Raw genomic sequence first — 25,089 nt, forward strand, 5'->3', positions numbered from 1 at the left:
ACTTGGGTTGAGAGCATGTCTAAAAGGATTAATCTTTTAAAGAAATCAAAAGGGAATGCGATTTCATCCTAAGTATTTATTAAAGTAAATGTCTTCTTCTGTGTTATTAGTCTCGTTTAAGTTTCCTTGTTCAATTGTTCTTTGTTCAATATAGCTTTTAGTGCAATAAAATGTATAAATTTGTTTGGCCCAATTTCTTTTGCTCACGAGTATATATATATATATATATATATATATATATATATATATATATATATATATATATATGTATATATATATATTATAATTTAATAATAGGGTATTTGAAAATCTATGTGTTTCATAAACTATTAATCTAACTCTATAGATTATTCTTTTTATGTATTGAACTACAAGTGTTTATGGCCGAATCCCATTAATTTCGTCCGAGGACACAAAATAATTTAAACATTATAAGACTATAACTAACATCACAGAACAACGAATATTCTATACGCTTATCTTGAAATGTTTCCGCTAACACTTTCTACTGAATCATCGCTCATCTTCAGGTTGTTGTTTGTCTGCTGGGTTTAAAACATGGCTATTTATAGAAGAGTCCGTTTAGAGAGACGTGATCATTTCTTTAAGGCGTATTTAATTTTATGTACGTACAATATTTAAGCAGATGTATTAAAATTAAATATCATGAAATTTACGATTAAAAATTTGCAAATTATATTTTTATTCCTGTTTTACTTCCTCAATTATGTACTTAGTAATTTTAAAATGTTACGATACGATTCATAGTTAATATTATTTATGTTGAGCGTTTCGTTTTTATATACAAAGCCTCCAGAATTTTAAGTTGTTTTCTATTTCACTGCTAAAAATGTTTTTGTTGTGTTTCACTATTTAGTATTACGAAAAAAAAAATCCCTATTTTTTTGCTTTTTTTTAGATTTCAGTCTGAACCGTTTCAAATCACATGGAGATATTTCTTATCATTTGGGAACCTATGCCACGGAAATGTCTTCTTCATTGGTTACGGATCTTCTGATGAATGCTTTCGAACAAAAATATGGTGGCCGCAAAAATGCGCGTAAAATTGCAGTTTTATTCCTCAAGGGTAGATTGAGCAACGCTTACTTAGCAATACAGCAAGCGAAATTGGCCAAAAGCAAAGGAATTGAGATATTTGTTGTCGACGTTGGTAGTTTGAACCCTCAGTATGTCCTCGAATCTATTGCCTCTGAAAAGGTGTTTCACATTCTGCGAGCAGTTGATACCGACGAAATGATTGAAGTTGCACGTTTTCTTGTACATCAGATCTGTAAACGTAAGTTATAATGCATTTATTTTTCTCCTACTTCTTATATATATATATATATATATATATATATATATATATATATATATATATATATATATATATATATATGCAGATATATTTCAGGTAAATTATGTGAATATGTTTATATATGTGTGTGGAGAGGATTAATTAAAAACTAATTAATTGATCATTGTGGTTTTTACTACAAATGCTGTGAGTAAGGAGGCATAATATAAAATATATTTTAATTTTTCCCGGGGTTCAAGGGAGGATGAAACACTTCTAAAATATTCAAATACCCCTAGTTTTTGAGGAATTTTACAATAAGTAATTCTTACATTAATTAATAAATATTCTACTCATCTTTCTTCTTCTTCTTCTTCTTCTTCTTATTATTATTATTATTATTATTATTATTATTATTATTATTGTTGTTATTATTATTATTATTATTATTATTATTATTATTATTATTATATAAACATATATATTGAATCTGTAAAGATGTCCCACATTTTGGCAGTAGTTGATTCCGACGAAATGATTGAAGTGGCACATTCGCTTGTTCATGTGCTTCGTGGTAGTGTTGTTGTTGTTGTTGTTGTTGTTGCTATTGTTCTTCTTCTTCTTCTTCTTATTATTATTATTATTATTATCGATTACAGAAAGGCTTACGACATGGTACTTTACTCATGAATCCGTGAAACACTATCGATGATGAAGGTTGCTAGGAATGTGATAGAACTTTTAGAGACAAATATGGCAAAACGGTGCTGACAGCAAACAGAGAGGTGCTAGGGCAAGTTGGCATTAGACGTGGAATATTCCAAGGAGATTCGTTATCTCCACTTCTTTTTGTAATGATAATGATGCCACTGAGCATCTTCTTTAAGAGAGAGAAGCTGGGTTATAACTTTGGATCTGGTGGTAGACGCCTCAACCATCTACTGTTTATGGATGGTTTGAAAATATTCGGTAGAAATGAGAAGGAAATTGAGAGATAAGTAGAGCTCGTCGGACATCAGGATGGAGTTTGGGATTAGTAGATATGCGGTGTTGGTTATGAAAAGGGAGGTGAAGGTTTATTCGAATGGAATAGTGCTGCCAAATGGAGAATTCATGAAAGATATAGAAGATACAGGGTATTTGGGAGTGCTGGAGGGTGTAGGCATCACGAACAGAGAAATGAAAGAGAAAGTCAGGGAGGAGTATCTTAGACGAGGGAAACTAATTACAAAGAAGAAAAAGAAATATATGGATACATTCGCTGTCTTTTTTGACATGTTCATTTCTAACGCTTAGATTGTATTTTCTGTTTGTATTTGTAATAATGTTGTCTCATTACTGAATTGTATAATTGTTCATAAATTGGTTGACACGCAGATTCTTTTCTTTTTCTTTTTCTATATACTGGCAACTTCTTTAAGATTCCCTTCCTATTAATTCTTACTTTCTTTCTTTCTCTCTTTAACTATATATCATCATTCTTTCTTTTCCCTTCTAGTCCTTATTCTTTTTATAATAACCTTTTATATCTTTTTTCTTTTTCTTTTCCATATTATATGTATATTTTTTCTCTCTATTTTCTTTCTCTATTTTTTTCTCTTCTTAATCACTCTCTCTCCATTATAATCTTTTAACTTTATTTAAATTGCCCCCTCCCTCTTTACATCTTATAATTAAAGTTCTGTGTTTTCAAGTTTTTTAACTCAAACTTTTAAAGAGTTCCTACTTAAAATAAAAATCCATTATTCATTGAACTTTTGAATAGTCAAGTCGCTGTCTGATGATATCTGTTGCTTGATTGAAACAAGTGGCTATTTGTAGCAGCAGGATGTGACCATGTTTATATAACAATAAACAAGTATTATCAGCTCTTTTTATTGAGCACTATCTAACAACCTCGTTGAATTCATTAGTCCATTACTTTTGAATAAAAACCCCGAGTATATATATATATATATATATATATATATATATATATATATATATATATATATATATTAGTTTTGGGACGATTAATCGGAATCGGTAATCGGAAAAATCGGAAATTTGGGGGTATCAGAATCGGTATCGGAATCGGAAACCTGGATGCCCATTTTCCGATGCCAAAACGATTCTTTTCATTGTCGTTTCTTTTATTTGACTTTGTTTAAACCAAAATTCTCAATTGCTGGTACTAAATGATAAAATAATAAATATTTATTGATTTTAAAATACCAGTAAAGCTAAAATCGATAGATCATCCTCCACAAGCGTATTTTGACGTTTAGGAAAATATCTGCATATTTAACATGTGTCTTTACGAAAATCGGGGGAAATAATATTCTTATAGTTAAATATTTGGAGATTCATAAAGAATCGGAATCAGAATCGGTAATTGCATCAGAATCGAGAATATTGGAATCGTCCCATCACTAATAAAGATAGATAGATAGATAGATAGATAGATAGATAGATAGATGGCATGCATGTGTGTGTGCGTGTCAATTGTTTTATTTAGAGAAAATGATAAAATAGCAACAGACGAAAGAGATAACATTTGTTGCAATGAAAAAAATTACGGGTGATTTAACTAGATCATTACAGACATAAATGAGAAAGGATATATGACGTCACATTATATAAAATGAATCAATCACTTTTAATATAATTAAGAGAAGTTAATAACAAGTACAAATGAGAAAATATAGATAACGTCACACATTTAAAAAATTTTAACTATGAAATAGACTAGAAATATTAATTCACTGTGATGTAAGAAACATGATTTCCGGTCACAATTCTTTAGAAATGAAATGGGAACGAAGTTCTACTATTATCTTGTCATATTTCTCTTGGAAAGGATTACTTTATACGTTTGTATCGCTAAAACTTTATAATATTTGGAGCATTCAGGCCAAATTTCTTATCTTGTGTGAATAGAGCACTTGTTCCTGACAAACCGGATTCCTCTTCAATAACGGATTTCAGTTTTACACATGGACATCCAACTCTCTTTTTTGCGTCCGGAGTCCAAAGTAAGAGCTTTCTTGCCGGTTAATAACGGCGACTAATATGACCGGCAAGTGCTAGACCCCTCTGTCTCACAATATTGGAAACATGACTTGTTTGTTTGGTGACTTTTCCAGGATATGTTGTAGGCTAGTCGAAGCATTCTTGTATATTTACTACCGAGATGTTTTCGTCGTGATACGCTTAGCGTCCATGATTATAAGCCATACAGAAGGACTGACTCTACACAGGCTTTGAAGACTTGGTCCTGGTTTCTTTCTTGATTAGAAATTTCCACACTTTCTCTAAAGAATGAAGTGCGCTCCACGCTAGCATGATTATAACATTCATATTATGTTCGCTTTCGGAATACCCCCCCCCAAAAAAAAACGAATGAAAGTAACCATATCTTTAAAGCTTTTTATAAAATGAATATTTTTTTCAAATACAAATAACAACAATTAACAATTCATCTATGTCGTTGTAGGAGGTTCCTTCTATAAGTTTTCAGACTTTTTGTACAGGCATTTAAAATTGTCATAGACTCTTGAAAATTCAGTATATTATTGCTATGCATCTTTTTTTTTGCCATTTTTTATGATTTCAGATTTAAGAACAGCTACAGCAGGAACTGATATTACTATGATATTGTCCCATTTACTACTGTACACTCATTAACCTTTATCCTCGAGTGGCCTCCAGGCCATGATAAATAACGACTTCTTTAGTAAATAAAAAAAGAATCTGGACGCGAGGACAATTTAGAAGAACGATATGCAATAAAATTATGATTTAAACTTGGTAAAATGGCACAGAAATGTATGGAATGCTTCATACTGCTTTAAGACCATTTTGAATGAATCGAGCATCAGTTTTTGCACGGCATAAGAGATTCAAGAAAAGCAGGGAGTCTGCGAGAGCTAACGAGAGGTGTGGGAGAAGTAAGGAAGTCAGAACACCAGAGTTATTTAGACAAATAAAGAATTCCATGGATAAGGACCATTGTCTGTCTATAGACAATAAGTGCACAGTTTGACGTCAGTGTGGAAACTGTAGATAATCGCGAGGAACTGATGCGGCTGATTTGCTCGAAGTTTGCCCGAAAGGTGCTCCATCCTTGTCACATGCTATTTGACCAAGATGGGCACCGACACTTCCTCACTCTCTCTATAGCCCAGACCTTCCTCTTTGTGACCTTGTTATTCCATAAGCTTGATGAATGCCTTAGAGGTTGACGTTATGAGACAATTGAGGAGATGAAAGAGGCTGTGACGGGGGTCATTGACATGCGCACACGGGAGGACTTTTATGAAGCCTTCTGGAAGTTGTTGGAATCTTACAACTAGTGCATTGCAACCGTAGGAAATTACTTCGAAGGGGACTAGAGTTTCATATGTGTGCTATCAATAAAAGTGACCATACAAAAAAGTCTGGAAACTTATTGCAGGCACCTAGTAGTTAACATGTTTACTTTCGCAATCTTTTTATATGAACTATGACATCGTATCGCGAATTTTGGAAGAAACAGACTTAAATAAACGGTTAAAACATTCTAACTAAACCGTAAATACGCACTCCATACATCGATCTATTTCTGATTTACATTAAAACAGACCATAAAAGTATTTGTTATTTGCATTTACACTTCTCTCCAAAAATGTATAAATTAAGTTAAATGTTTATGTAAGTGGGAGTTCGAATTACAAGGGAAATAAACAGTGAGAAAGATGCTGACATCATAAGATGAAAACTTTTTATGTGATGCAGCTTAGAGTAGTTCTAGAATGTTCAGTCCATCCCAAAAGCTATGCTTAATCACTAACTGCATCTCATACTTCTGAAACTTGCTGCTCGATGACTATATAGAAGCAAGTGTTTCCTGATTCCTAACCGCAAATCTGCTTAATAATCAACAGAGTTTGATACGTAAATAGTGAAGCAAGTATTACTTAATTTATAGCCGCATTTCTCCATTCTGAGCCTCACTTTTTGATGATTCAATGGAGAAGCAAGCTTTGCTTGATTTCTAACCGCATTTCACCTTCTCGACCTCAATGCTTGATGAATGTATAGCTAAGCAAGTGTTGCTTAATCGCAACTCGTATTTCCTAATTCTGGATCTCGGTGCTCACTTTAAAAGATATATTCTCTTTTAGAGGATAAAGTTTAAAAACTTGATTTTATTAGTCCTCTAGAGGTTTGCTTAGTTTAGTTTAGTTTAATTTGAATAGCGCTCCTGTGTGTTCTTTTCTGTTTTTTCACTGTTCACTTCTGAAAATGTGATGAACATTAAAATAGTTCTAGAATGTTCAGTTCATCACAAAAGCAGACATCATTTTACCTAGAAATACTTTCCCATTTTCAGTTCCTCGAACCAAAAGAACAGCTTTTAACAGACCAAAGATGCCTTCTATTGTACAACCGCACATATTTTGTGAGTATTTATTTATTGTGATTTGTGTAAATTAAAAAAAAACTTTCAAAAAGTGTCAGTTTCATGTGTACATACATATACAGTGCGTTTATTTTATAATATGTGTAATTAAAAAAATCTAGTTTCTAAAATGGTTAGTTTAATGTCTATATACGCAATCATAACGTTTATATTATAATATGTGTTATTAAAAATACTTTCTAAAATTGTCACTTAAATGTGTATATAAGCAATCACAATGTGTATATTCGAATATGTGTAATTAAAAAAAACTAGTTTCTAAAATAGTCAGTTTGATGTGTATATATTATTTGGGAGTTGGAGCCCATTTGTCTAACATTTATGGTTAGCTAGTTTTTTTTTTATCTTGAAATAGTATTTTAGCTCCTTACATCAAATATATTAAGTACTACCAGAGATACCCTTCATTGCCCGGGTTGCGTTTGAACACATCTGATCTATTTAGGATATTGAACCGGCGTTGCCCGGAAATTTTACTTTCATTTTTGGTTTCTCCCCTTCTTTTTTAAAATTATGTAACTTTGTTTTTCTTTTTATTTTGCAATATAATTTCAAAAAAAGTTTAATTTAAGAATACGTGAGTAATGATATTGTTGAAATTAAACTCAACCTCCAATTTCTTCTCTCCCTTCGAAATACATTAACTTAAAACAAAACAGGAAACTTTTTATATGTCTTGATTCAATAAATAAATGTGATTCTCTTTTCTAGCTCAACGTCTTCGTCGCTCTGCCATTTCATTAAAGAAAGGTATGTCATTAAATATAGATCATAGAATATATAGAAATTATGAGTAAATAAAAGTGTATAAATGTTCGTTTTCCGTGAGAAAATTAATTTGTACCTTGTGTATTTATTAATCGAATTATGATCAAACAAGTCAATAAACCAATAGAAATGAATCTTTGTTAATGTTTTAATTCAATAAATAAATGTTATTTCTTTATTTTTAGCTCAACCTTTTCGCCACTTTGCAATTTCACCAGATAAAGGTATGTTGTTAAATGTAATTTAATGATATCATTAATTTTTGTGTATGCGCACTTATTGCTAACCGAATAATGGGCAGTATCAAATCGTTTCAAACTTTTACATTGGGAGATTAACGCAGAATTGAAACATTTTCATTCATGAATTTAATAATAGTCATTCTATATGCATAAATTCAATAATACTCATTTTATATGCATAAATTCAATAATGCTCATTCTAGATGCGTAAATGTAATCATATTCTACATGCGTGAATTCAATAATACTCATTCGATATGCATAAATTCAATAATACTCATTCTATATGCATATATTCAATAATACTCATTCTATTTGCATGTATTCACTATTACTCATTCTACATGCATAAATTCAATAATATTCATTCTACATGCATAAATTCAGTAATATTCATTTTATATGCACAAATTCAATAATACTCATTCTACCTGCATGAATTTAATATTACTCATTCTACATGAATGAATTCAATAATACTCATTCGATATACATAAATTCAATAATACTCATTCTAGTTGAATGGTTTTCAAAATTACTCATTCTACATGCGTGAATTCAATAATACTCATTCGATGTCCATAAATTCCATAATACTCATTTTATATGCATGAATCCATTACATTCTACAGATGGGAATTCAATAATACTCATCTGATGTGCATAAATTCAATAATACTCATTCCATATGCATAAATTCAATAATACTTATTTTACTCATTTACTAATACTACTTCATCTCATTCAATAATAGAAAATGCCATTTATTTCGCATATATTTGCAAACCATCTTTGACATTTTGATACGATTTATTTTATTGATAATGCTTTACCTCATTATCCATTCTATAATTTTAAAAAACTCTACGGATCCGAAGCGAATATAGAACTATGGCTTGACAGTGTATGGGAAACTCTTATTTATTTTTGTATCACTCAGAGATTCATTGCTTAGAGTCAGATATAGTCCTCTTCAGTCTCATAAGGTCGCCCCTTTGCGGCTTTACCTTCGCCTTAAAAAGCGGTTAGTGTATTAGTAATCACCTGACACTTACTAGAAAACTCTGTAGGGTTAATCAAGCATTTGGTAGTAATAATCCTAGTTGATTCTCTATTCAGCTAAACCAGGGATCTAATGACTAACATCCTGGAGAGGCGAATAAAATAAACATTTGTGTTTTAAATTGTAAAGCTATTGTATTAATAACTCTTTTGTAATAAACTACTGCATAAACAATAGCCTTACATAGTGTATTGATATCAACCTAGTACATATTGTATAAAAAAAGTCTTGCATATATTATTGACAATAGTCTTACATATTGAATTTAAAATAGTATTCCATATTGTATTGGCATTAGCAAATAGCTTTATATATTGTACTAAAAATGGCCTTACATATTGTATTAAAAATGGCCTTACATATTGTATTAAAATCATATTTCATCTTGTATTACCAAAAGTCTTACATATTGTATTGCCAACATTCTTCTTTATTGTATTGACAATAATCTAATATATTGCATTAATAATAGTCTCACATATTGTATTGCCAATCGTTATATATATTGACTTGACAATAATCTTACATGTTTTATTGGCAATAGTTTTTCATATTGTAATAAAATATACTAATATATACTACTAACATGACTAAAACCTGGATGTATTCAAATCCAACGGAAACAAATTCCTGATGAACCGCCCCCTTAAGTAGACACTTTATTAAATCTCCAGACTAACGTACTTTAATCACGATAATCCTTATCCCTGAGTGGCTTCCAGGCCTTGATAAATGGTGACTACTTTGTAGAAAAAAAACTATTACATACAAGAGGTGTTCCAACAATAATGCTACTATTTTTTAATTCATCCGAATTGATAAAGAAGGCATTGCAAATTTCATTGTTATGATGACTAAATTTATGCATTGATTACCTGAAGATTCTATCGCTCTGTTACATATATTAAACGATCAGACTCTAAAATAGACCCTTTCATGGATATGCGTCAGAAGCAGAAATACGTCATTGAATTCCTGGCAAAAATACATTAAGAAAATAAATTGCTACCAAATCTGTTTACGTACCTGTTCGACATTTTGAGTTTTAAAAGAATAGGAAGCTGTACTTTTGCAATAACTCTAGTGTGATAAACATTGCTCCGGATATATATACACACCATCGTTCATCTATTCGAAAAATGCAATGGGAATGTTGAAGGCTATGTAGAAAAGTTATATCTAGAGCACAGAAGTCGCTTGTTTTAATGATACCATCCCCGTCTTCGTAGCTCTTTTTTAGTTAAAAATAGGAGTGTTTATTTTTGGAACGATCTTGAATTTGTATGTTTTAATTTTCTGCTTTTGTTTGACAAAGAGTGGCTTTTCAACCACTCAAATACACGTGCAATTACTGCAAATACACGTGTTAATTTTTTTTTCAAATGATTTAATGTATTTTTACAACTAGCCTGTGGTGGACAAGAAATCGATATCAAATTTATGTTCGATGCTGCTCTGATGGGAATACAGGGCACTGCAGATATTGCACGATTAATTGAAACAGTTATCTCTGATCACAACTTTTATAATGGTAAAGTGCAGGTTGGTACCATAACTGGGGCATGCACTGACACTAAATGTAAGTACCAATCTTATATTTCTCTTGAGTACGTGTGAGTGTGTTTGTGTGTGTGCGTGTGTGTGTGTGTGTGTGTGTGTGCGTGTGTGAGTGTGTGTGTTTGCGGCTACGTATTTTTATCTTTTACGAATGAAAATAGTTTATTTTATTTTATAAATAACCATTGTTAAACTCTTTCAAAAAAAAATTCGATATGACTCCATATGTACTGTTTTACAATTACTATAATAATACGTAATAATTTCATCTGATGTACTTGTATTATAACTATTAATTGATTAAAGAAATTTAATAAAATGTATCGATGCTTCTGTTCAGTCTCAAGAGACAATGGACATCCTTGTAAGGTTAGCTGCGCGTGTAATTGTAAGGCAAGGGTTGCTCAATCACCAGCAACACATCTCTCCTGAATCCGCACTGCTTGGGTCTAGTGCCAAGGAGAGGCCCAATACAGAATGGCAACGATACTGAGATAAGTTGATAGCACATACAGCACCTGGAATTCCCAAACGCATTTTTAGCATTTTATTTTCAAGGGAGATAATTACATAGAAACTTCTGGAGGCAAACGCCGCTGATGTTGTGGAGAACAAATACTACACTTTGATCTTATTCTAGAGGTCAAAGAGACACAAAAAAATTTTATTGTGGCTATTTTATTATGAATTAAATTTTAAAATCTATACAAATATATAGACAGTCAATGTAAAGTTCTTAATTTACGAATACTTTTTAAGTGTATCATGCCAATAATATTGTGGAATCTGTGTAAGCGCTTGATATTTTAAAAGGTAAATACTTTTACTTTTAATTTATTCGTGTATATATATTATATTTCCAATGAGTTCTTATGTTAGTATATATACATGCGTATATATATATATATATATATATATAAATACATACATAACTATATACTATAGAACCCCAAGATAAGACATTAAAAATAGCAACAAAACACAATACAGTATATAATAAACATGTATATAATCAAATAACATTACAAATAACACCGTAAGGCGGGACAAATAATGAAATCAACAGCCATAAATAATTGTATTCCACATCATAACCTGAAAAAATGTATCCTAGGGTAATCGTACCCCGGGGGTCTACTCTGTGTGTGGGGGGGGGTATGTGTGTGTGTGTGTGTGTGTGTGTGAAAATCCAGCGGAAACTTAAAAGCCAGAAACCACTTTTTCCATTGCTATCAACGAAGTAGAAGTACTGAGACTTAAGCCGCCCTTAGTATTGCCTTAGTATCGCCTTAGTATTGCCTTAGTATCGCCTTAGTATTGCCTTAGTAGTGCCTTAGTATTGCCTTAGTATTGCCTTACTATTGCCGCAACAATTGTAAAAGTAACAAAGAACTCGGGAGAGTCGTATGCTCAGTACGTTAAGTACAAAGTAGCTGAGAAGCGGCTTGGGTTCCACGAGTTTTGGCGAATAAAAAACAGCATCATGAACAAAGGCGTTTTCTCTATCCTAGACATCATAAAACCTAAGGTAATATCGTCATCATCTGACAAAGCAAAACTCTTTCTAACCTTTTCGACCAGGACCGCCTAGTTCTCTCGAATTTTCTCTTGCGATTGAAAACATAATGTTCATCATGCAAATATCTATGCGTGATGTTGCCAAGTTTATCACAAATCCTGATTCCAGAACTAGCACCAATTCTTGCAAAGCTGTTGATGCCCAAAGTAAAAATGCTTCCCAGCACCTTCGAAAACCTCATCAGTCTGCCTCGTATTTAAGAATTCATGTGATCGATCACATCCCTCTTAATACAAACTAATCAGTTCCTTGTGTGTTATAAATAAGTTGCTGGAGTCTGTGTTAGAAAGAGAAATGGTCAACCACCTCAGCAAAAATAGCTTGCAATCCAAGATAAATCTACAGCTGGTGTGGTAACTGTAATATCACACAGGATTAACGAATCTTAAATGCTTTGAGAGAGTATGGCATAAAGGTCTACTTCATAAGATCTCAAGCTACTGAATAGTTGTAAATGTCTTCTCAATTATTAAATCCTTTCTCTCTGATAGGTGTATAAGAGCAGTGCTTGTTGAATAAAAATAAGGAGTTCATTGTATCAACCCTGGCGTCTCTTAGGGATCCACTCTGAGCCAAACTCTCTTTCCGATCTTCACAAATGATAAGTTTTATTTATTTAATATAAAATAAAATAATGGGTTCGCAATTTGATGTTTTCTGCCTTCATTGTTTATCGCATTTCCAGTGCTATCTAATGTTATTAAAAAGACATATTTTTTCCAGCTTTTCCCCTGAATCGTTTCAAGAATCTTCGAAATATTCCACAACATTTTGCCACGTATGCAACGGAAATGTCGCCATTTTTTATTACTGATATCTTGAAATCATTTCATATCATGAATGGTGGCCGAAAAGCTGCCAGAAAAGTTGCTGTTGTCTTCATCAAAGGCAAACTAAACAATCCAAACGTGGCGATACAACAAGCAAAATTGGCCCATGAAAATGGAATTGAAATCTTTGTTGTCGATGTCGGCAATTTAAATCGTCAGGGTGTTCTCGAGTCCATTTCATCTGGAAATATATCTCACATTTTAAGAGCAGTTAATTCAGACGAAATGAAAAAAATACCTCATTTGCTTGTGACTCGGATTTGTGAAAGTAAGTTTACATCTTATTAACTGATCCACTTCTTCTCTCTCTTTCTCTCTTTCTCTTTCTTCTTCTCTCTTTCTCTCTTTACACACACACGCACACACACACACATATATATAACCGTGTGTTAAATATATATATATATGTGTGTGTGTGTGTGTGTGTGTGTGTGTGTGTGTGTGTGTGTGTGTGTGTGTGTGTGTGTAAGAACAAAGAATTGCTAAAACATGTTAACACATTTTAAGAAGAGTTAAAACATATTTAATTCTCAAAAAGGAGACAAATTAAGTGGAGTTACATATATAAGTGTATATATATACATATATATATATATATATATATATATATATATATATATATATATATATATATATATATATATTTACATTTTCACCCCAAAGAAGGCAAATTGCCACTTTGGTGTAGGGGGCTACTATCAGGGGCAACAACTACTGGGGTACTATGTAGGGATTTGGGCAGCAAGATGTCGGTTCACGTTACACTTGAACTTCTGCACGTCAGTACTGTTGGGGAAGCAGGGACCTGGAATGGAATTCCAGAGTCTAGCGGTTCTGGGTAAGAAACTATTGGAGTAAAAAGATCTTTTACATCTAGGTATCTCTACATTGTGGGGGTGGGATTTAGCAGCCTGTCGGGTTTGTCGAGGATGCTCACGTCGTGGGGGCACAAGTGATTGCAGTTCGTCAGAGTATTCACCACTAAAATACTTGTAGAAAAGGCAGAGGGATGCAACATTTCGTCGATGGGACGGAGGCTGAAGCTTAGATGCCAGTTCAGGGCCTATCAGATTGGCGACTCTCTTTTGAACCTTGTCAAGGAGCGAGAGACTAGTAGCAGATGCACCAGCCCAGATGTGACAGCAATACTCCATACATGGGCGAATGGTGGCCTTATAGAGGTACAGTATACTTTCGGGTGTTAGTAGTTTTCTAGCACGGTAGAGAGATCCCACCTTTCTTGCAGCGGCCCTGGCAATGCCTTCAATGTAATTGTTCCAACTCATGTTTCCTGTGAACGTTAGGCCAAGCAGTTTGAAAGATGTACTCTCAGATAAAGAGTCGTTGGCCATTGCTATAGGTGTTAGAGAGGGTTTCTTGTAATTATTGAATGAAACTAGTTTAGTCTTGGCAGCATTGAACGCGACCAACCACTTTTGACCCCATTCCACCACAGATTGGAGGTCTTCATCTAGTGTTTCTGCCATTTCTTTAGAAATGTGTTCATTCGTCTTCCTGTCGTGCCTGCCATAGAGTGTAGTGTCATCAGCATATATACCCATCTCAGAGGCAATTTTGTCGGGGAGATCATTTATGAATATCAGGAACAATAGAGGTCCTAGAATAGAACCCTGGGGCACCCCCGTATTTACATCATATTGTTTAGATGTACGACCGTCGAGGACAACCTGGATTTTTCTCTTATCTAAGAAAGATTTAATTATGTTAAGTATTCTACCAGTGATACCGTATGATCTAATCTTCCTGAGGAGACCCTCATGCCATACCCTGTCAAAAGCCTTAGATATATCTAGAGCTACCTCTCTGCCCTCTCCCGCTTTGTCCAGTGAATGGTATATACGTTCAGAGATCACAGTTAGGATGTCTGCTGTGGAACGGGCTTGTCTAAATCCATATTGTTTGTCAGTCAGAAGTTTTGCATCTGTAAGGTGATGGACTAGAGCATGGTTGATTAAGGTCTCAAATATTTTGGCAAAAAGTGGGAGAAGGCTAATAGGGCGATGATTTGATGGGTCAGTCCTTTCGCAAGAATTTTTGAATACTGGTACAACAGAAGCAGTTTTCCAACAGCCCGGAAAGCAAGATTCATTAAGGCATTTGTTGTAGAGTTTGGAAAGAACTGGAGCTACTTCGGCTGAGCACTTTTTTAATAGCACAGCTGGGATAAGATCGGGTCCACATGCTTTTGAAGTGTCATGGTTTTTTATGATAGCATGCACCTGAGCAGGGGTGGTTTTCAGATCGTCTAGCGTGGCGTCTGTCCGCATAGGAAAGTCAGGTAGGGGGTGGTTGGAAGGGTTTAGTGTGGAGTTTGAGGCAAACCGACTGGCAAGCATGTTAGCCTTGTCGGTTGCTGAGGAGACAACCTCGTGATTGTTGGTTAGTGGGGGAATTGTTGATATATATATATATATATATATATATATATATATAAGAGAAAATAGTTAATAAAACATGTTAAAAACACTTTGAAAAAGAGTTAAACACATATTTAATCTGCTGAGTGAATAGCCCTTAAGCTGCGGAATTTCTTCGAAATACTTTCCTTCTCATCAGAGGGTAGGAATTAGCAAAATGCCGGATTGGATTTTGCATACAAAAGTATTTGATGAAACTGCAAGTAAGTCAAAGATCTTACTTGATAAAAAAGTGAAGCAGAGGGAATATGGTGAAGAAAAAGGTGATTCCACGTGAATGGATAGTCTGGTGAACGGTAAATAATCCAATGACGGTAAAATCCAAAAATATAACTCCAAGAATATTAATTGAGTTTCCATTTGCACAAATAAAATCCAAGAAAATAACGTAATTGAAAGATGGTCCAAAATAATCCAAAAGGATGAAATCCATGGAATAATTCACAAATATGTCAAAGGAAAAGGGGAAAAATTCCAATAATATTAATAAAAGAAAATAAGATATGCTTTTTATACGGCTGTCGAGACATAATGTAAATAAGAAAGATCAGGGAAGAAGAAGAAAAAAAAGATCAGGGAAGAAGAAGAGGGAACAAATTAAATGGTGATAGAATTAAACATAAAGTAGAAAAGCAAATGTCACAATGACCCAGAGAAAAAGATGTTAAAAGGCGCGAAAAAATATAGGGCAAAATATAGGTCAACTGAAATGTACAGGTTATTACTTAAGAAAATGTCAGCAAGAGTTGTTAAAAGACACTAAATGGAAATAAACAAATAGATAGATAAATCAATAAATAAATAATAAATGAAAAAAAAATAAATAAATAAAAAATAAAATATAAAATAAAAAAATTTAAAAAATTTAAGGGGAGAGGATGCCCGGTATCTGCAAATTCAGAATACAGCAAGTAAGTATGTAAGTAAATGCATATAGTAAAATATTAGTAAATATACATGCAGGATATGAATGTGTGTCAGTGGATAATTATATTAAAAAGAAACAATATATATGCTACTCTCCATTTGGGGGCACCAAATGGTTAAAAGGGAAAATTATTCCCAACTTGCATTTAGGTAACAATGCACTTTCGCATAAATAATTGAATTTATTCAAAACGTATCGCAAAAAGAAAAACAAATAAACAATATCTGCGTAAATCGCGATATATCTAAACAGTCGTACGAGATGTACCAGTGGTAGGAGTTTAGACTTCTATGGGGTTCCGATTACGAATCTCGCTAGATTTAGTCACTCTGAGTACTCGTAAACGATGAAACACGTGTCAGTGGATAATTATATTAAAAAAAACAATACGCACACACACACACACACACACACACACACACACACACACACATATATATATATATATATATATATATATATATATATATATATATATATATATATAGTGACACCAATCCTTGGCCCGCTCGGTCGACAGGTGATATGTTGCACGATCCCACGTCACAGGATAAAGTATGGACGAATCTTTGGTCACGGGCAATGTTGCTTGGAGTTGCATCCGTAAGGCTTGCACCATATAGTCACAAATTCTATTATATCTTGATTCACGGACCGGACACAAAATGTGACAATGTCCCCTTTCACGCTCATCAATAGGGCATATTCAAGCCAAGGATATCCCGGATCCGATACTCAGAATTCCTCCAACCGGTCAAACCGGTTGCGACGATTGTCTTAGTCGTTAATAATCGTCTGTTTACAAAGTCCGTCAATCTCCGGTCGTTACTTCTTGATGTTGATCTGTTGACCTGCCCCTATTGTGTTGCTCGATTGAAGACAATAAATCAAAACTACACTATGTTGACCACTCCCACTGTGTTGACAAACTGTAGAGTCTGTATTTCTCTGGAGAAAATAACCGCATTAAACAAGTACTTCAAAATAAATCAACAAGACTGTTATATTTTTATATGTATGTATTATACTAATAAATAAAATAATATAACTAATTTTTACAATTGACAGCTTATGTCCCAAGCATAATAACAAACAGGGGAAAAATGTTTCTTCATTTTTTAAAAAAACTCTATGTACCTGCATGGCTAGCTGTTTATAGTAATAATTGTACAGGTTAAGCGAAATGTGGGCTTATTCTCTCTCTCCCCCCCCCCCGTCTTATATATAAAGTAAGATAGTCAGTTCAGGTACATACTTTTTTCCTCTTTCCTTCTATCCTTTCACTCAGGAGCTGATATATATAGTACTGAAGCTAAGCTGAAGCTACCTCAATTCAACCTTTGTAGGGAATCGTCAGGCTTAAATTCTTGATTTTTTCCTACGGCAGTTTTGCGAATGAAAGTTTATGTGGTTTGTCATTTGTCATTTAAGCAAGCGATGTTATTATCGTTTGTTTTATATGTTTTCTGTTTCTGCATACGAGTACTTTATATATTTGTGATGTTCTTAAACAAATTCGTAAACATTTTTCTGCTATTTCAGTGAGTACCGGAAGATTAGTGGCAGCTACGAATTTTTCCATCACGGAACAGTGTATGTATTTACTATGATAGAATCCTTAATCTGTCTGAATTATACATTACTTATTTTCATTCGAATAAATACAAATGGATTACCTCCACTAATTTTATATTTTTTGTGAACGAGCGACATTTTTGCAAAAAAAATAATTCCTATTTTAGACATGTGAATTCTTTCGAAATGAGTACAAATGATGTCGAAGTTGTGTCCGTTTTTCTCCTACAACGAAACGTTCGCTTATTCAGCTACACTGCAGGAGCAGTCTTCTTTCTCTCTCTCTCTCTCTCTCTCTCTTTCTCTCTCTCTCTCTCTCCCAACTGATTGTATACTCGCACGCGAAGAACAAAATAACATCCGAAGCGTACAGACAAATATATTTTAGAATTCAGCATTATTTTCAACGTACACCGCCATCTCTGCTCTTTCTCAGCTGCCTCAAACTCGGGTTCTTTTTTGCGCTTATTCGTCCCTTTAATCGACAACGACAAAATATTTAGCTAGACTTCCTTCCTCTATATTTGCTACATCTTTAAAACTAAGTAAGCCTTGGCCACCTCGGTTTCTAGGTAGATACAATCGATCTGCATCTCCTTTCTAGAAAATGCCACATCAATTGTAGGCATTTTAAGTTTTTGAGCCGGACCATTTCAATGCGTCTACATTCCAACCAAATATACTAAAGACATATAGAATAATCGCTACTACCGAGGCGTTGAAGGCCTATATTATATAAATAACTCTTAATCTCTTGTTGTACTTGGCTGAAACCTAGTTTTCATTTCCATGTGTTTTAATCTTATCGGCTTCCAATATTCTCAAATATGTGCAGACTTTCCCGCTGTCAACATTCTTTATCAGATCTGTTGTTGGAAGTTTAGGCCACCTGAGTGGACGAGCTTGCACTTTTTTTAATCACAAGAATAGTACAATTAGTGATGCCAAATTATCTCTTAATAACATTGGGAGTGCATGAGGGTACCTTACAATTATACCGTCTCAGTTTTCATGAGTCTATGTGATGTTTCTTTGTATTTTACATCTGTAGCCGCTTCCATATGTTTCTATGGGTAGTGTTCCAGTGGGAGGAATTGCTTGGACTATCATTTGTCTTTTGTTGTATTCCCATTAGTTCTAGATATGAAAGCCAACCCATCTTGAGAATAAGTTTCACTTGATCTGCAATTCTTTGTTCTGTTGTATGGTAGCAGATGGACATGTCCCATAACTCTTTCATCCGTTTCCGATATCCTTGATTCCATTATCAGTCTATTCTCCTCTGTTGCCCATTTGTTCCTTCTGATTTTTTGCCTATGTTGGTTCATTTGGTTCATATGTGTTTTAGAAGGCGTGCTTATCGTTCTGCGTAGGTGATATTGTTGATTCTGAAATTCGCAGGATGACGACTGACTACCCATGCTTGCCACTCAGGGAGCGTCTGCCGTTCATGACACCCAGATCTTTTTTCTGGGTCAAACGTTGCGTATTATTTGTAAGTTGCATATTTCATGTTGTGGTGTTTGTGGTAACACCAAGCCCAGAATTGTTTTACCTGTGGTTCTGTAACAGGCATATTGTATACCCCCGACTAAATGTGGGGTAAGGTGCACTATTACACATACCTTAAGGGCATGAACAAGCATTAATACGCACAAAAAAATAAAGAATAAAGAGACATATTAATATCTACTTCATATAAGTTGGTAACCCTACTCCGGTCTAAGGGAAGGATCCAAAATAGGTTCCCCTCCCATATTTACATAGAAATTAAATATGTGTAGCCTGAATGGTAATTAAACTTGGTATACACTACATCCCCTCCCCTCCCCCCAAAAAAACAACACAGAAAAATAAACATATATAAATGCTCACTAGACCTAATACTATACGTACAAAGATATCTATTATATCGTCGATATCTCTCAATGCTTGTTATAGCTCAAGCGACAAAGGACCCAACGGGGATGATTCATGTAACATTCAACAATAAAACAGACATTTAAATGCAAAGAAATCACTTTTAGTAATGAAAAATTAACCTGGTGCTTACGACAAAATGGTCGGTAAGGGTTTCAGTCACGGCATGGTGGGGGGGGTTGAAAGACCAAAAACGTAATTATTATTATTATTATTAGTAGTAGTAGTAGTAGTAGTAGTAGTAGTAGTAGTAGTATCATCATCATCATCATCATCATCATCATCATCATCATGCTATATACGGCAGTTTTTCATACCAATAAATATCAATGATTACAATGGTTCCTTGTAGTACAAATGGCCATACATGTCCATGGATTTCTAGCATTTTTTAGATAATCATAACAAATCATTGAGCGTTATTGCAACAGCCGTTTATGATTGATTTCTCTTCGAAAATGACTTCTCTAGAATTCGCTATTGCAGTACGTTTCCCAAAGTTTACTTTGCAAACTTTTCCATCAAGCTTTACAAAATCCTTAACATTTCAACGGTTTAAGTTCCATATTAATTCACGAGCTCTTTTTTTAGAATTTCTTTTACTGTTTTTCAGTTCAAATTCATTATGGTTGGTTGGTGTAACCTGTTTATTTCGATTGGTTTTCGTCTTTCAGATTCTTTCACTTGTATTTCTGTAGCTTTCATTAGTCTCATATTTATTAGTCAATATGTATTTATTTTAATATAATTACATTTTTAAATACATATTTTTAAACCCTGTAACCAACAGGAAAATACTCAACATCTTAAGTTTATACGAATATTAAACGATACGGTAACTAAGATGGCCGCTCATAATTAAAGAATAAATTTTGAATGTAGGGAATTAGCATTTTCGTGTCTTTAGATAGCAGTGATTACAACAGCGGTTTCTCATTGACTTTTCTGTAATTTTTTATTCCCTTTACAATCTCCTTCACAGTTCCGTATGAGTTCGTGGATTTCTTTCTTTTTTTTGTATATTCATTTTTACTTTTCCCAGTTCAATTTGATTATAGTTCGTTTCCGTAATATTATTATTTCGATTAGTTTCCGTCTTTAATTTTTTTTTCTATTTTATTTCTGTTGCTTTCATTATTCGCGTTCGTTGTATAGTGTCAATTCTCCTTTTGATTCCAATTTCTCTTAGTTATTTGTTGGAATTTATGACTATAAAATATATTATTTTCATATCGTTACGTTTGGATATGTTTTTTTTTTCTTATATAAATATTTATATTTGGAATGATTTAGTAAGTAATAATGTATACTTTTTTTCTCGTATTTTAGATAATTTTGAAAGTTTAGAGGGACTTTCGTTCTTCCCAGAAGATTGTAAGTATATATTTATTGTGGCCTCTGCAATATTACATTATTATTATTAGTAGTAGTAATAGTATTAGTATTTTTATTATTATTATTAACATTATGATTATTATTATTATTATTATTATTATTATTATCATTATTAATTATTATTTTTATTATTAGTAGTAGTAGTAGAAGTAGTATTATGATTATTATTATGATTATTATTATCATTAATTTTTATTATTATTATTTTTATTATTATTATTAGTAGTAGTAGTATTATGATTATTATTAGTAGTAGTAGTATTATTATCATTATTATTATTATTATTATAATTTATTATTATTATTTTTATTATTATTATTAATATTATGATTATTATTATTATTATCATTACTATTATTATTATTATTATTATTATTTATTATTATTATTATTATTATTAGTAGTAGTAGTAGTAGTAGTAGTACACCCAGTTTTTCATACAAATAATAATTATTTTCCGTCTTTTAATTTTTCCCCTTTTATTCCTGTTATTGTCATTATTGCCGTTCTTTATATAGAACCACTTCTCCTTTATGATTCAATTTCTCCTATTTGTTTTTTAATTTAGTTTTTATTTTAATTACTTTAGAGTTGGGACGCCGAATAGGAATCGATAATTGGAAAAATCTCATACGGAAGTTTTAAGAGTTTTTGTGATTGGTCGTTTCGATTAGAGGTGGGGTAAAAATTAATATAAATGATATTAATATCATAGAACTCAGTGCTTAAATTGTGTTCTTTGACATGTTCTCTTTTTCCTCATAAAAGTATTTCTTATATTTGAAATGTTTTAATAAACAAATGCGTAAACATATCCGCCATTTCAGATATAACCGAAAGAATACTATCGCCTATCTCCGTCTCAGAAGAGTGTGAGTATATATTTAATGTAATAGAATCTTCGTTTCATTTAGAATTATTCATGTTTCATTTGTATTTGAAAAAATACAGCAAAAAAAATCTTATCTGTACATATTATATTTCCTCCTGCCGCGTTTGTGTGGAATTCTTTATTTACGCCCTATTCATCCGCTTGTATTCAATATGCAGTAATTTAAACCTTATTTTACTCCGTAAGGAAATTAACGGTCCTCTTCAACAATATCGCAACGAACATCGGCAATTCTCGGCTTCAATGTATTTCTCAAATTTAAAAAAAATTAACTCCATATATTCCTCATTTCTTATTGCTTAAATGTCACATATAAAATATCTACCAACATTCAGAAGTTAAATTTTATGTGTGTCTCGTTAGAGAATTGACATATCTCTAACTACTGACACAAGTTTTTTTTGTCCTATTGGAGTTCGAGTAGATAACGTGCAAAACAATGGTAACAACTAAACCACTATGGAATATTGTTTTCACATATGAGTTGCTGCATCGATATAGGATCCACTAAACTAAAAAAATCATAATAGTATGCAATTATATAAAACGAATATATAATATCGCTTCCAAAAAAAAAGAAGATAATACCTGAGAAGTCCAGCTCATAAAAGAAGAATGTAATGCCTGCTCTACTTTTTGGCATGTCTAATTCGTGAATAAATATTTTTTAGGTTTCCTAGCTGATTTCATTTTCCGTACCTTTTCTAATTTTCTGTAACTCTTCATGTATTTCAGACAGTCGGCATTTCATTTGTAATCCTGTGGCCATTCCCATATTTTGTTCCAGCAGAGTTTTGTCTCTGTTGGGCCCAGTTGTAATGTTTTCTTCTCTTTCCAGTTTATATTTTGATAGAATTGGTTTTCATTGTTTTCAAAGTCCATGTTTTGCTTGCATTGTTCCGATCTGTAGACGTATAGTCTTAGACTTCCTTCTTTTTCTGCTATATTTTGCTTCAATTCTTCATGTTTCTTGTTTTGCTTATCTCTCCGACTTACATTTCAACTTACAATATTTTTCTGTTCGTCTTTATCTTGTTTATTTTTTTGACATTTTTTGAATTGGTGTTTAGTCTGAATTCTCGTTAAGGCTTTGTTGGTTCATTATCCTTCATCGGCTTTTATTTAATTAAAATTACATACTAACCACCTTGTCATCTTCTTTATAACATTATAATTATTATTAGTAGGAGTAGTCGTGGTAGTAGTCGTAGTATCAGTAATAGTGGTAGTTTTAGTAGTAGTAGTTTTTCGTAGAAATCATTATCAGTCATTACCTATAATCTCTGATCAAGAATTAAGACTTTCGGCATTTCTACGATTGATTTCTCTATGACGATGGTTTTTTTTCTGGAATTTGCTGTTGCAATAAACATCCGAAAGTTTGCAGTACATTCCGAACCTTTCCAAGTGAAGATATTCTTGGTAGGTCGGCCTTTACATCCTTAACACTTCGACAGTTTATGTTCCATGTCGATTCGTTGACTCTTTTTGTTTATTCCTTTTGTTTTTTCTAGTTCAACTAGATTTTCTGTTTTTATTTTTCGATTGATTTCCATCTTTCGGATTTTTTTTTTATTTCTGTTGCTTTCATTATTGGCGTTCGTTGTATAGTGTCAGTTCCCCTAATCCTTTCGCTAATTTATTTTTTGAGTTGAGACGCTGAATAGGAATCGGGAATTGGAAAAATCCCATACGGCAATTTTAAAAGTATATGTGATTAATCGTTTTCGATTATAGAGCGGGCAAAAATGAGTGTACATACTATTAATATTATAAGGCTATTAATATCATAAGGCTATTAATATCATAAGGCTATTAATATCATAAGACTATTAATATCATAAGGCTATTAATATCATAAGACTATTAATATCATAAGACTATTAATATCATAAAGCTATTAATAGCATAAGGCTATTAATATCATAAGACTATTAATATCATAAGGCTATTAATATCATAAGACTATTAATATCATAAGGCTATTAATATCATAAGACTATTAATATCATAAGGCTATTAATATCATAAGGCTATTAATATCATAAGACTATTAATATCATAAAGCTATTAATATCATAAGGCTATTAATATCATAATACTATTAATACCATAAGGCTATTAATATCATAAGACTATTAATATCATAAGGCTATTAATATCATAAGACTATTAATATCATAAGGCTATTAATATCATAAGGCTATTAATATCATAAGACTATTAATATCATAAGGCTATTAATATCATAAGGCTATTAATATCATAAGGCTATTAATATCATAAGACTATTAATATCATAAGGCTATTAATATCATAAGGCTATTAATATCATAAGGCTATTAATATCATAAGACTATTAATATCATAAGGCTATTAATATCATAAGGCTATTAATATCATAAGACTATTAATATCATAAAGCTATTAATATCATAAGGCTATTAATATCATAAGACTATTAATATCATAAGGCTATTAATATCATAAGACTATTAATATCATAAGGCTATTAATATCATAAGGCTATTAATATCATAAGACTATTAATATCATAAGGCTATTAATATCATAAGGCTATTAATATCATAAGACTATTAATATCATAAAGCTATTAATATCATAAGGCTATTAATATCATAAGACTATTTATATCATAAGGCTATTAATATCATAAGACTATTAATATCATAAGGCTATTAATATCATAAGACTATTAATATCATAAGGCTATTAATATCATAAGGCTATTAATATCATAAGACTATTAATATCATAAGGCTATTAATATCATAAGGCTATTAATATCATAAGACTATTAATATCATAAGACTATTAATATCATAAGGCTATTAATATCATAAGACTATTAATATCATAAGACTCATCGAGGTGTTATAATTGCTTTGTTGATATGTTCTCTATTTCCTCAAATAGGTACTTCTTCTATTTGGAGGGTTTTAATAAGCGAATACGTAACCCTTCTTTTTTTTTTGCTACTTTAGATGCTACCGAAAGAGCCGTGGCACCTACGGTAATCCCAGAAGAATGTGAGTATATATTTATTTGAATAGATCCCCCAATCCATTTGAATTATTAATTTCTAATTACGAGTTGAATAAATATAATCCAACACTAACACCTTAGATAAACGTATGCTG

The 25,089-nt window shown here is 32.3% G+C and overlaps 1 protein-coding gene across 1 annotated transcript in view; it reads left to right on the plus strand.

Moving 5' to 3' along the window:
• Positions 1 to 25,089, plus strand: part of LOC145268377 (collagen alpha-6(VI) chain-like) — a 77,963-nt gene that overhangs the window by 28,305 nt on the left and 24,569 nt on the right. Inside the window, exons 7-16 of the mRNA XM_080123935.1 lie at positions 920 to 1,297; positions 6,651 to 6,719; positions 7,452 to 7,490; positions 7,694 to 7,732; positions 10,222 to 10,392; positions 12,673 to 13,047; positions 17,688 to 17,738; positions 20,970 to 21,014; positions 21,864 to 21,908; positions 24,934 to 24,978. Coding sequence (XP_079980061.1) covers positions 920 to 1,297; positions 6,651 to 6,719; positions 7,452 to 7,490; positions 7,694 to 7,732; positions 10,222 to 10,392; positions 12,673 to 13,047; positions 17,688 to 17,738; positions 20,970 to 21,014; positions 21,864 to 21,908; positions 24,934 to 24,978 — 1,257 coding nt within the window. The remainder of the gene's footprint in view (positions 1 to 919; positions 1,298 to 6,650; positions 6,720 to 7,451; positions 7,491 to 7,693; positions 7,733 to 10,221; positions 10,393 to 12,672; positions 13,048 to 17,687; positions 17,739 to 20,969; positions 21,015 to 21,863; positions 21,909 to 24,933; positions 24,979 to 25,089) is intronic.

The sequence above is a fragment of the Euprymna scolopes genome, chromosome 43 (genome assembly GCF_053919585.1).
Source record: "Euprymna scolopes isolate OS-2025 chromosome 43, ASM5391958v1, whole genome shotgun sequence".
Classification (NCBI taxonomy): domain Eukaryota; kingdom Metazoa; phylum Mollusca; class Cephalopoda; order Sepiida; family Sepiolidae; genus Euprymna; species Euprymna scolopes.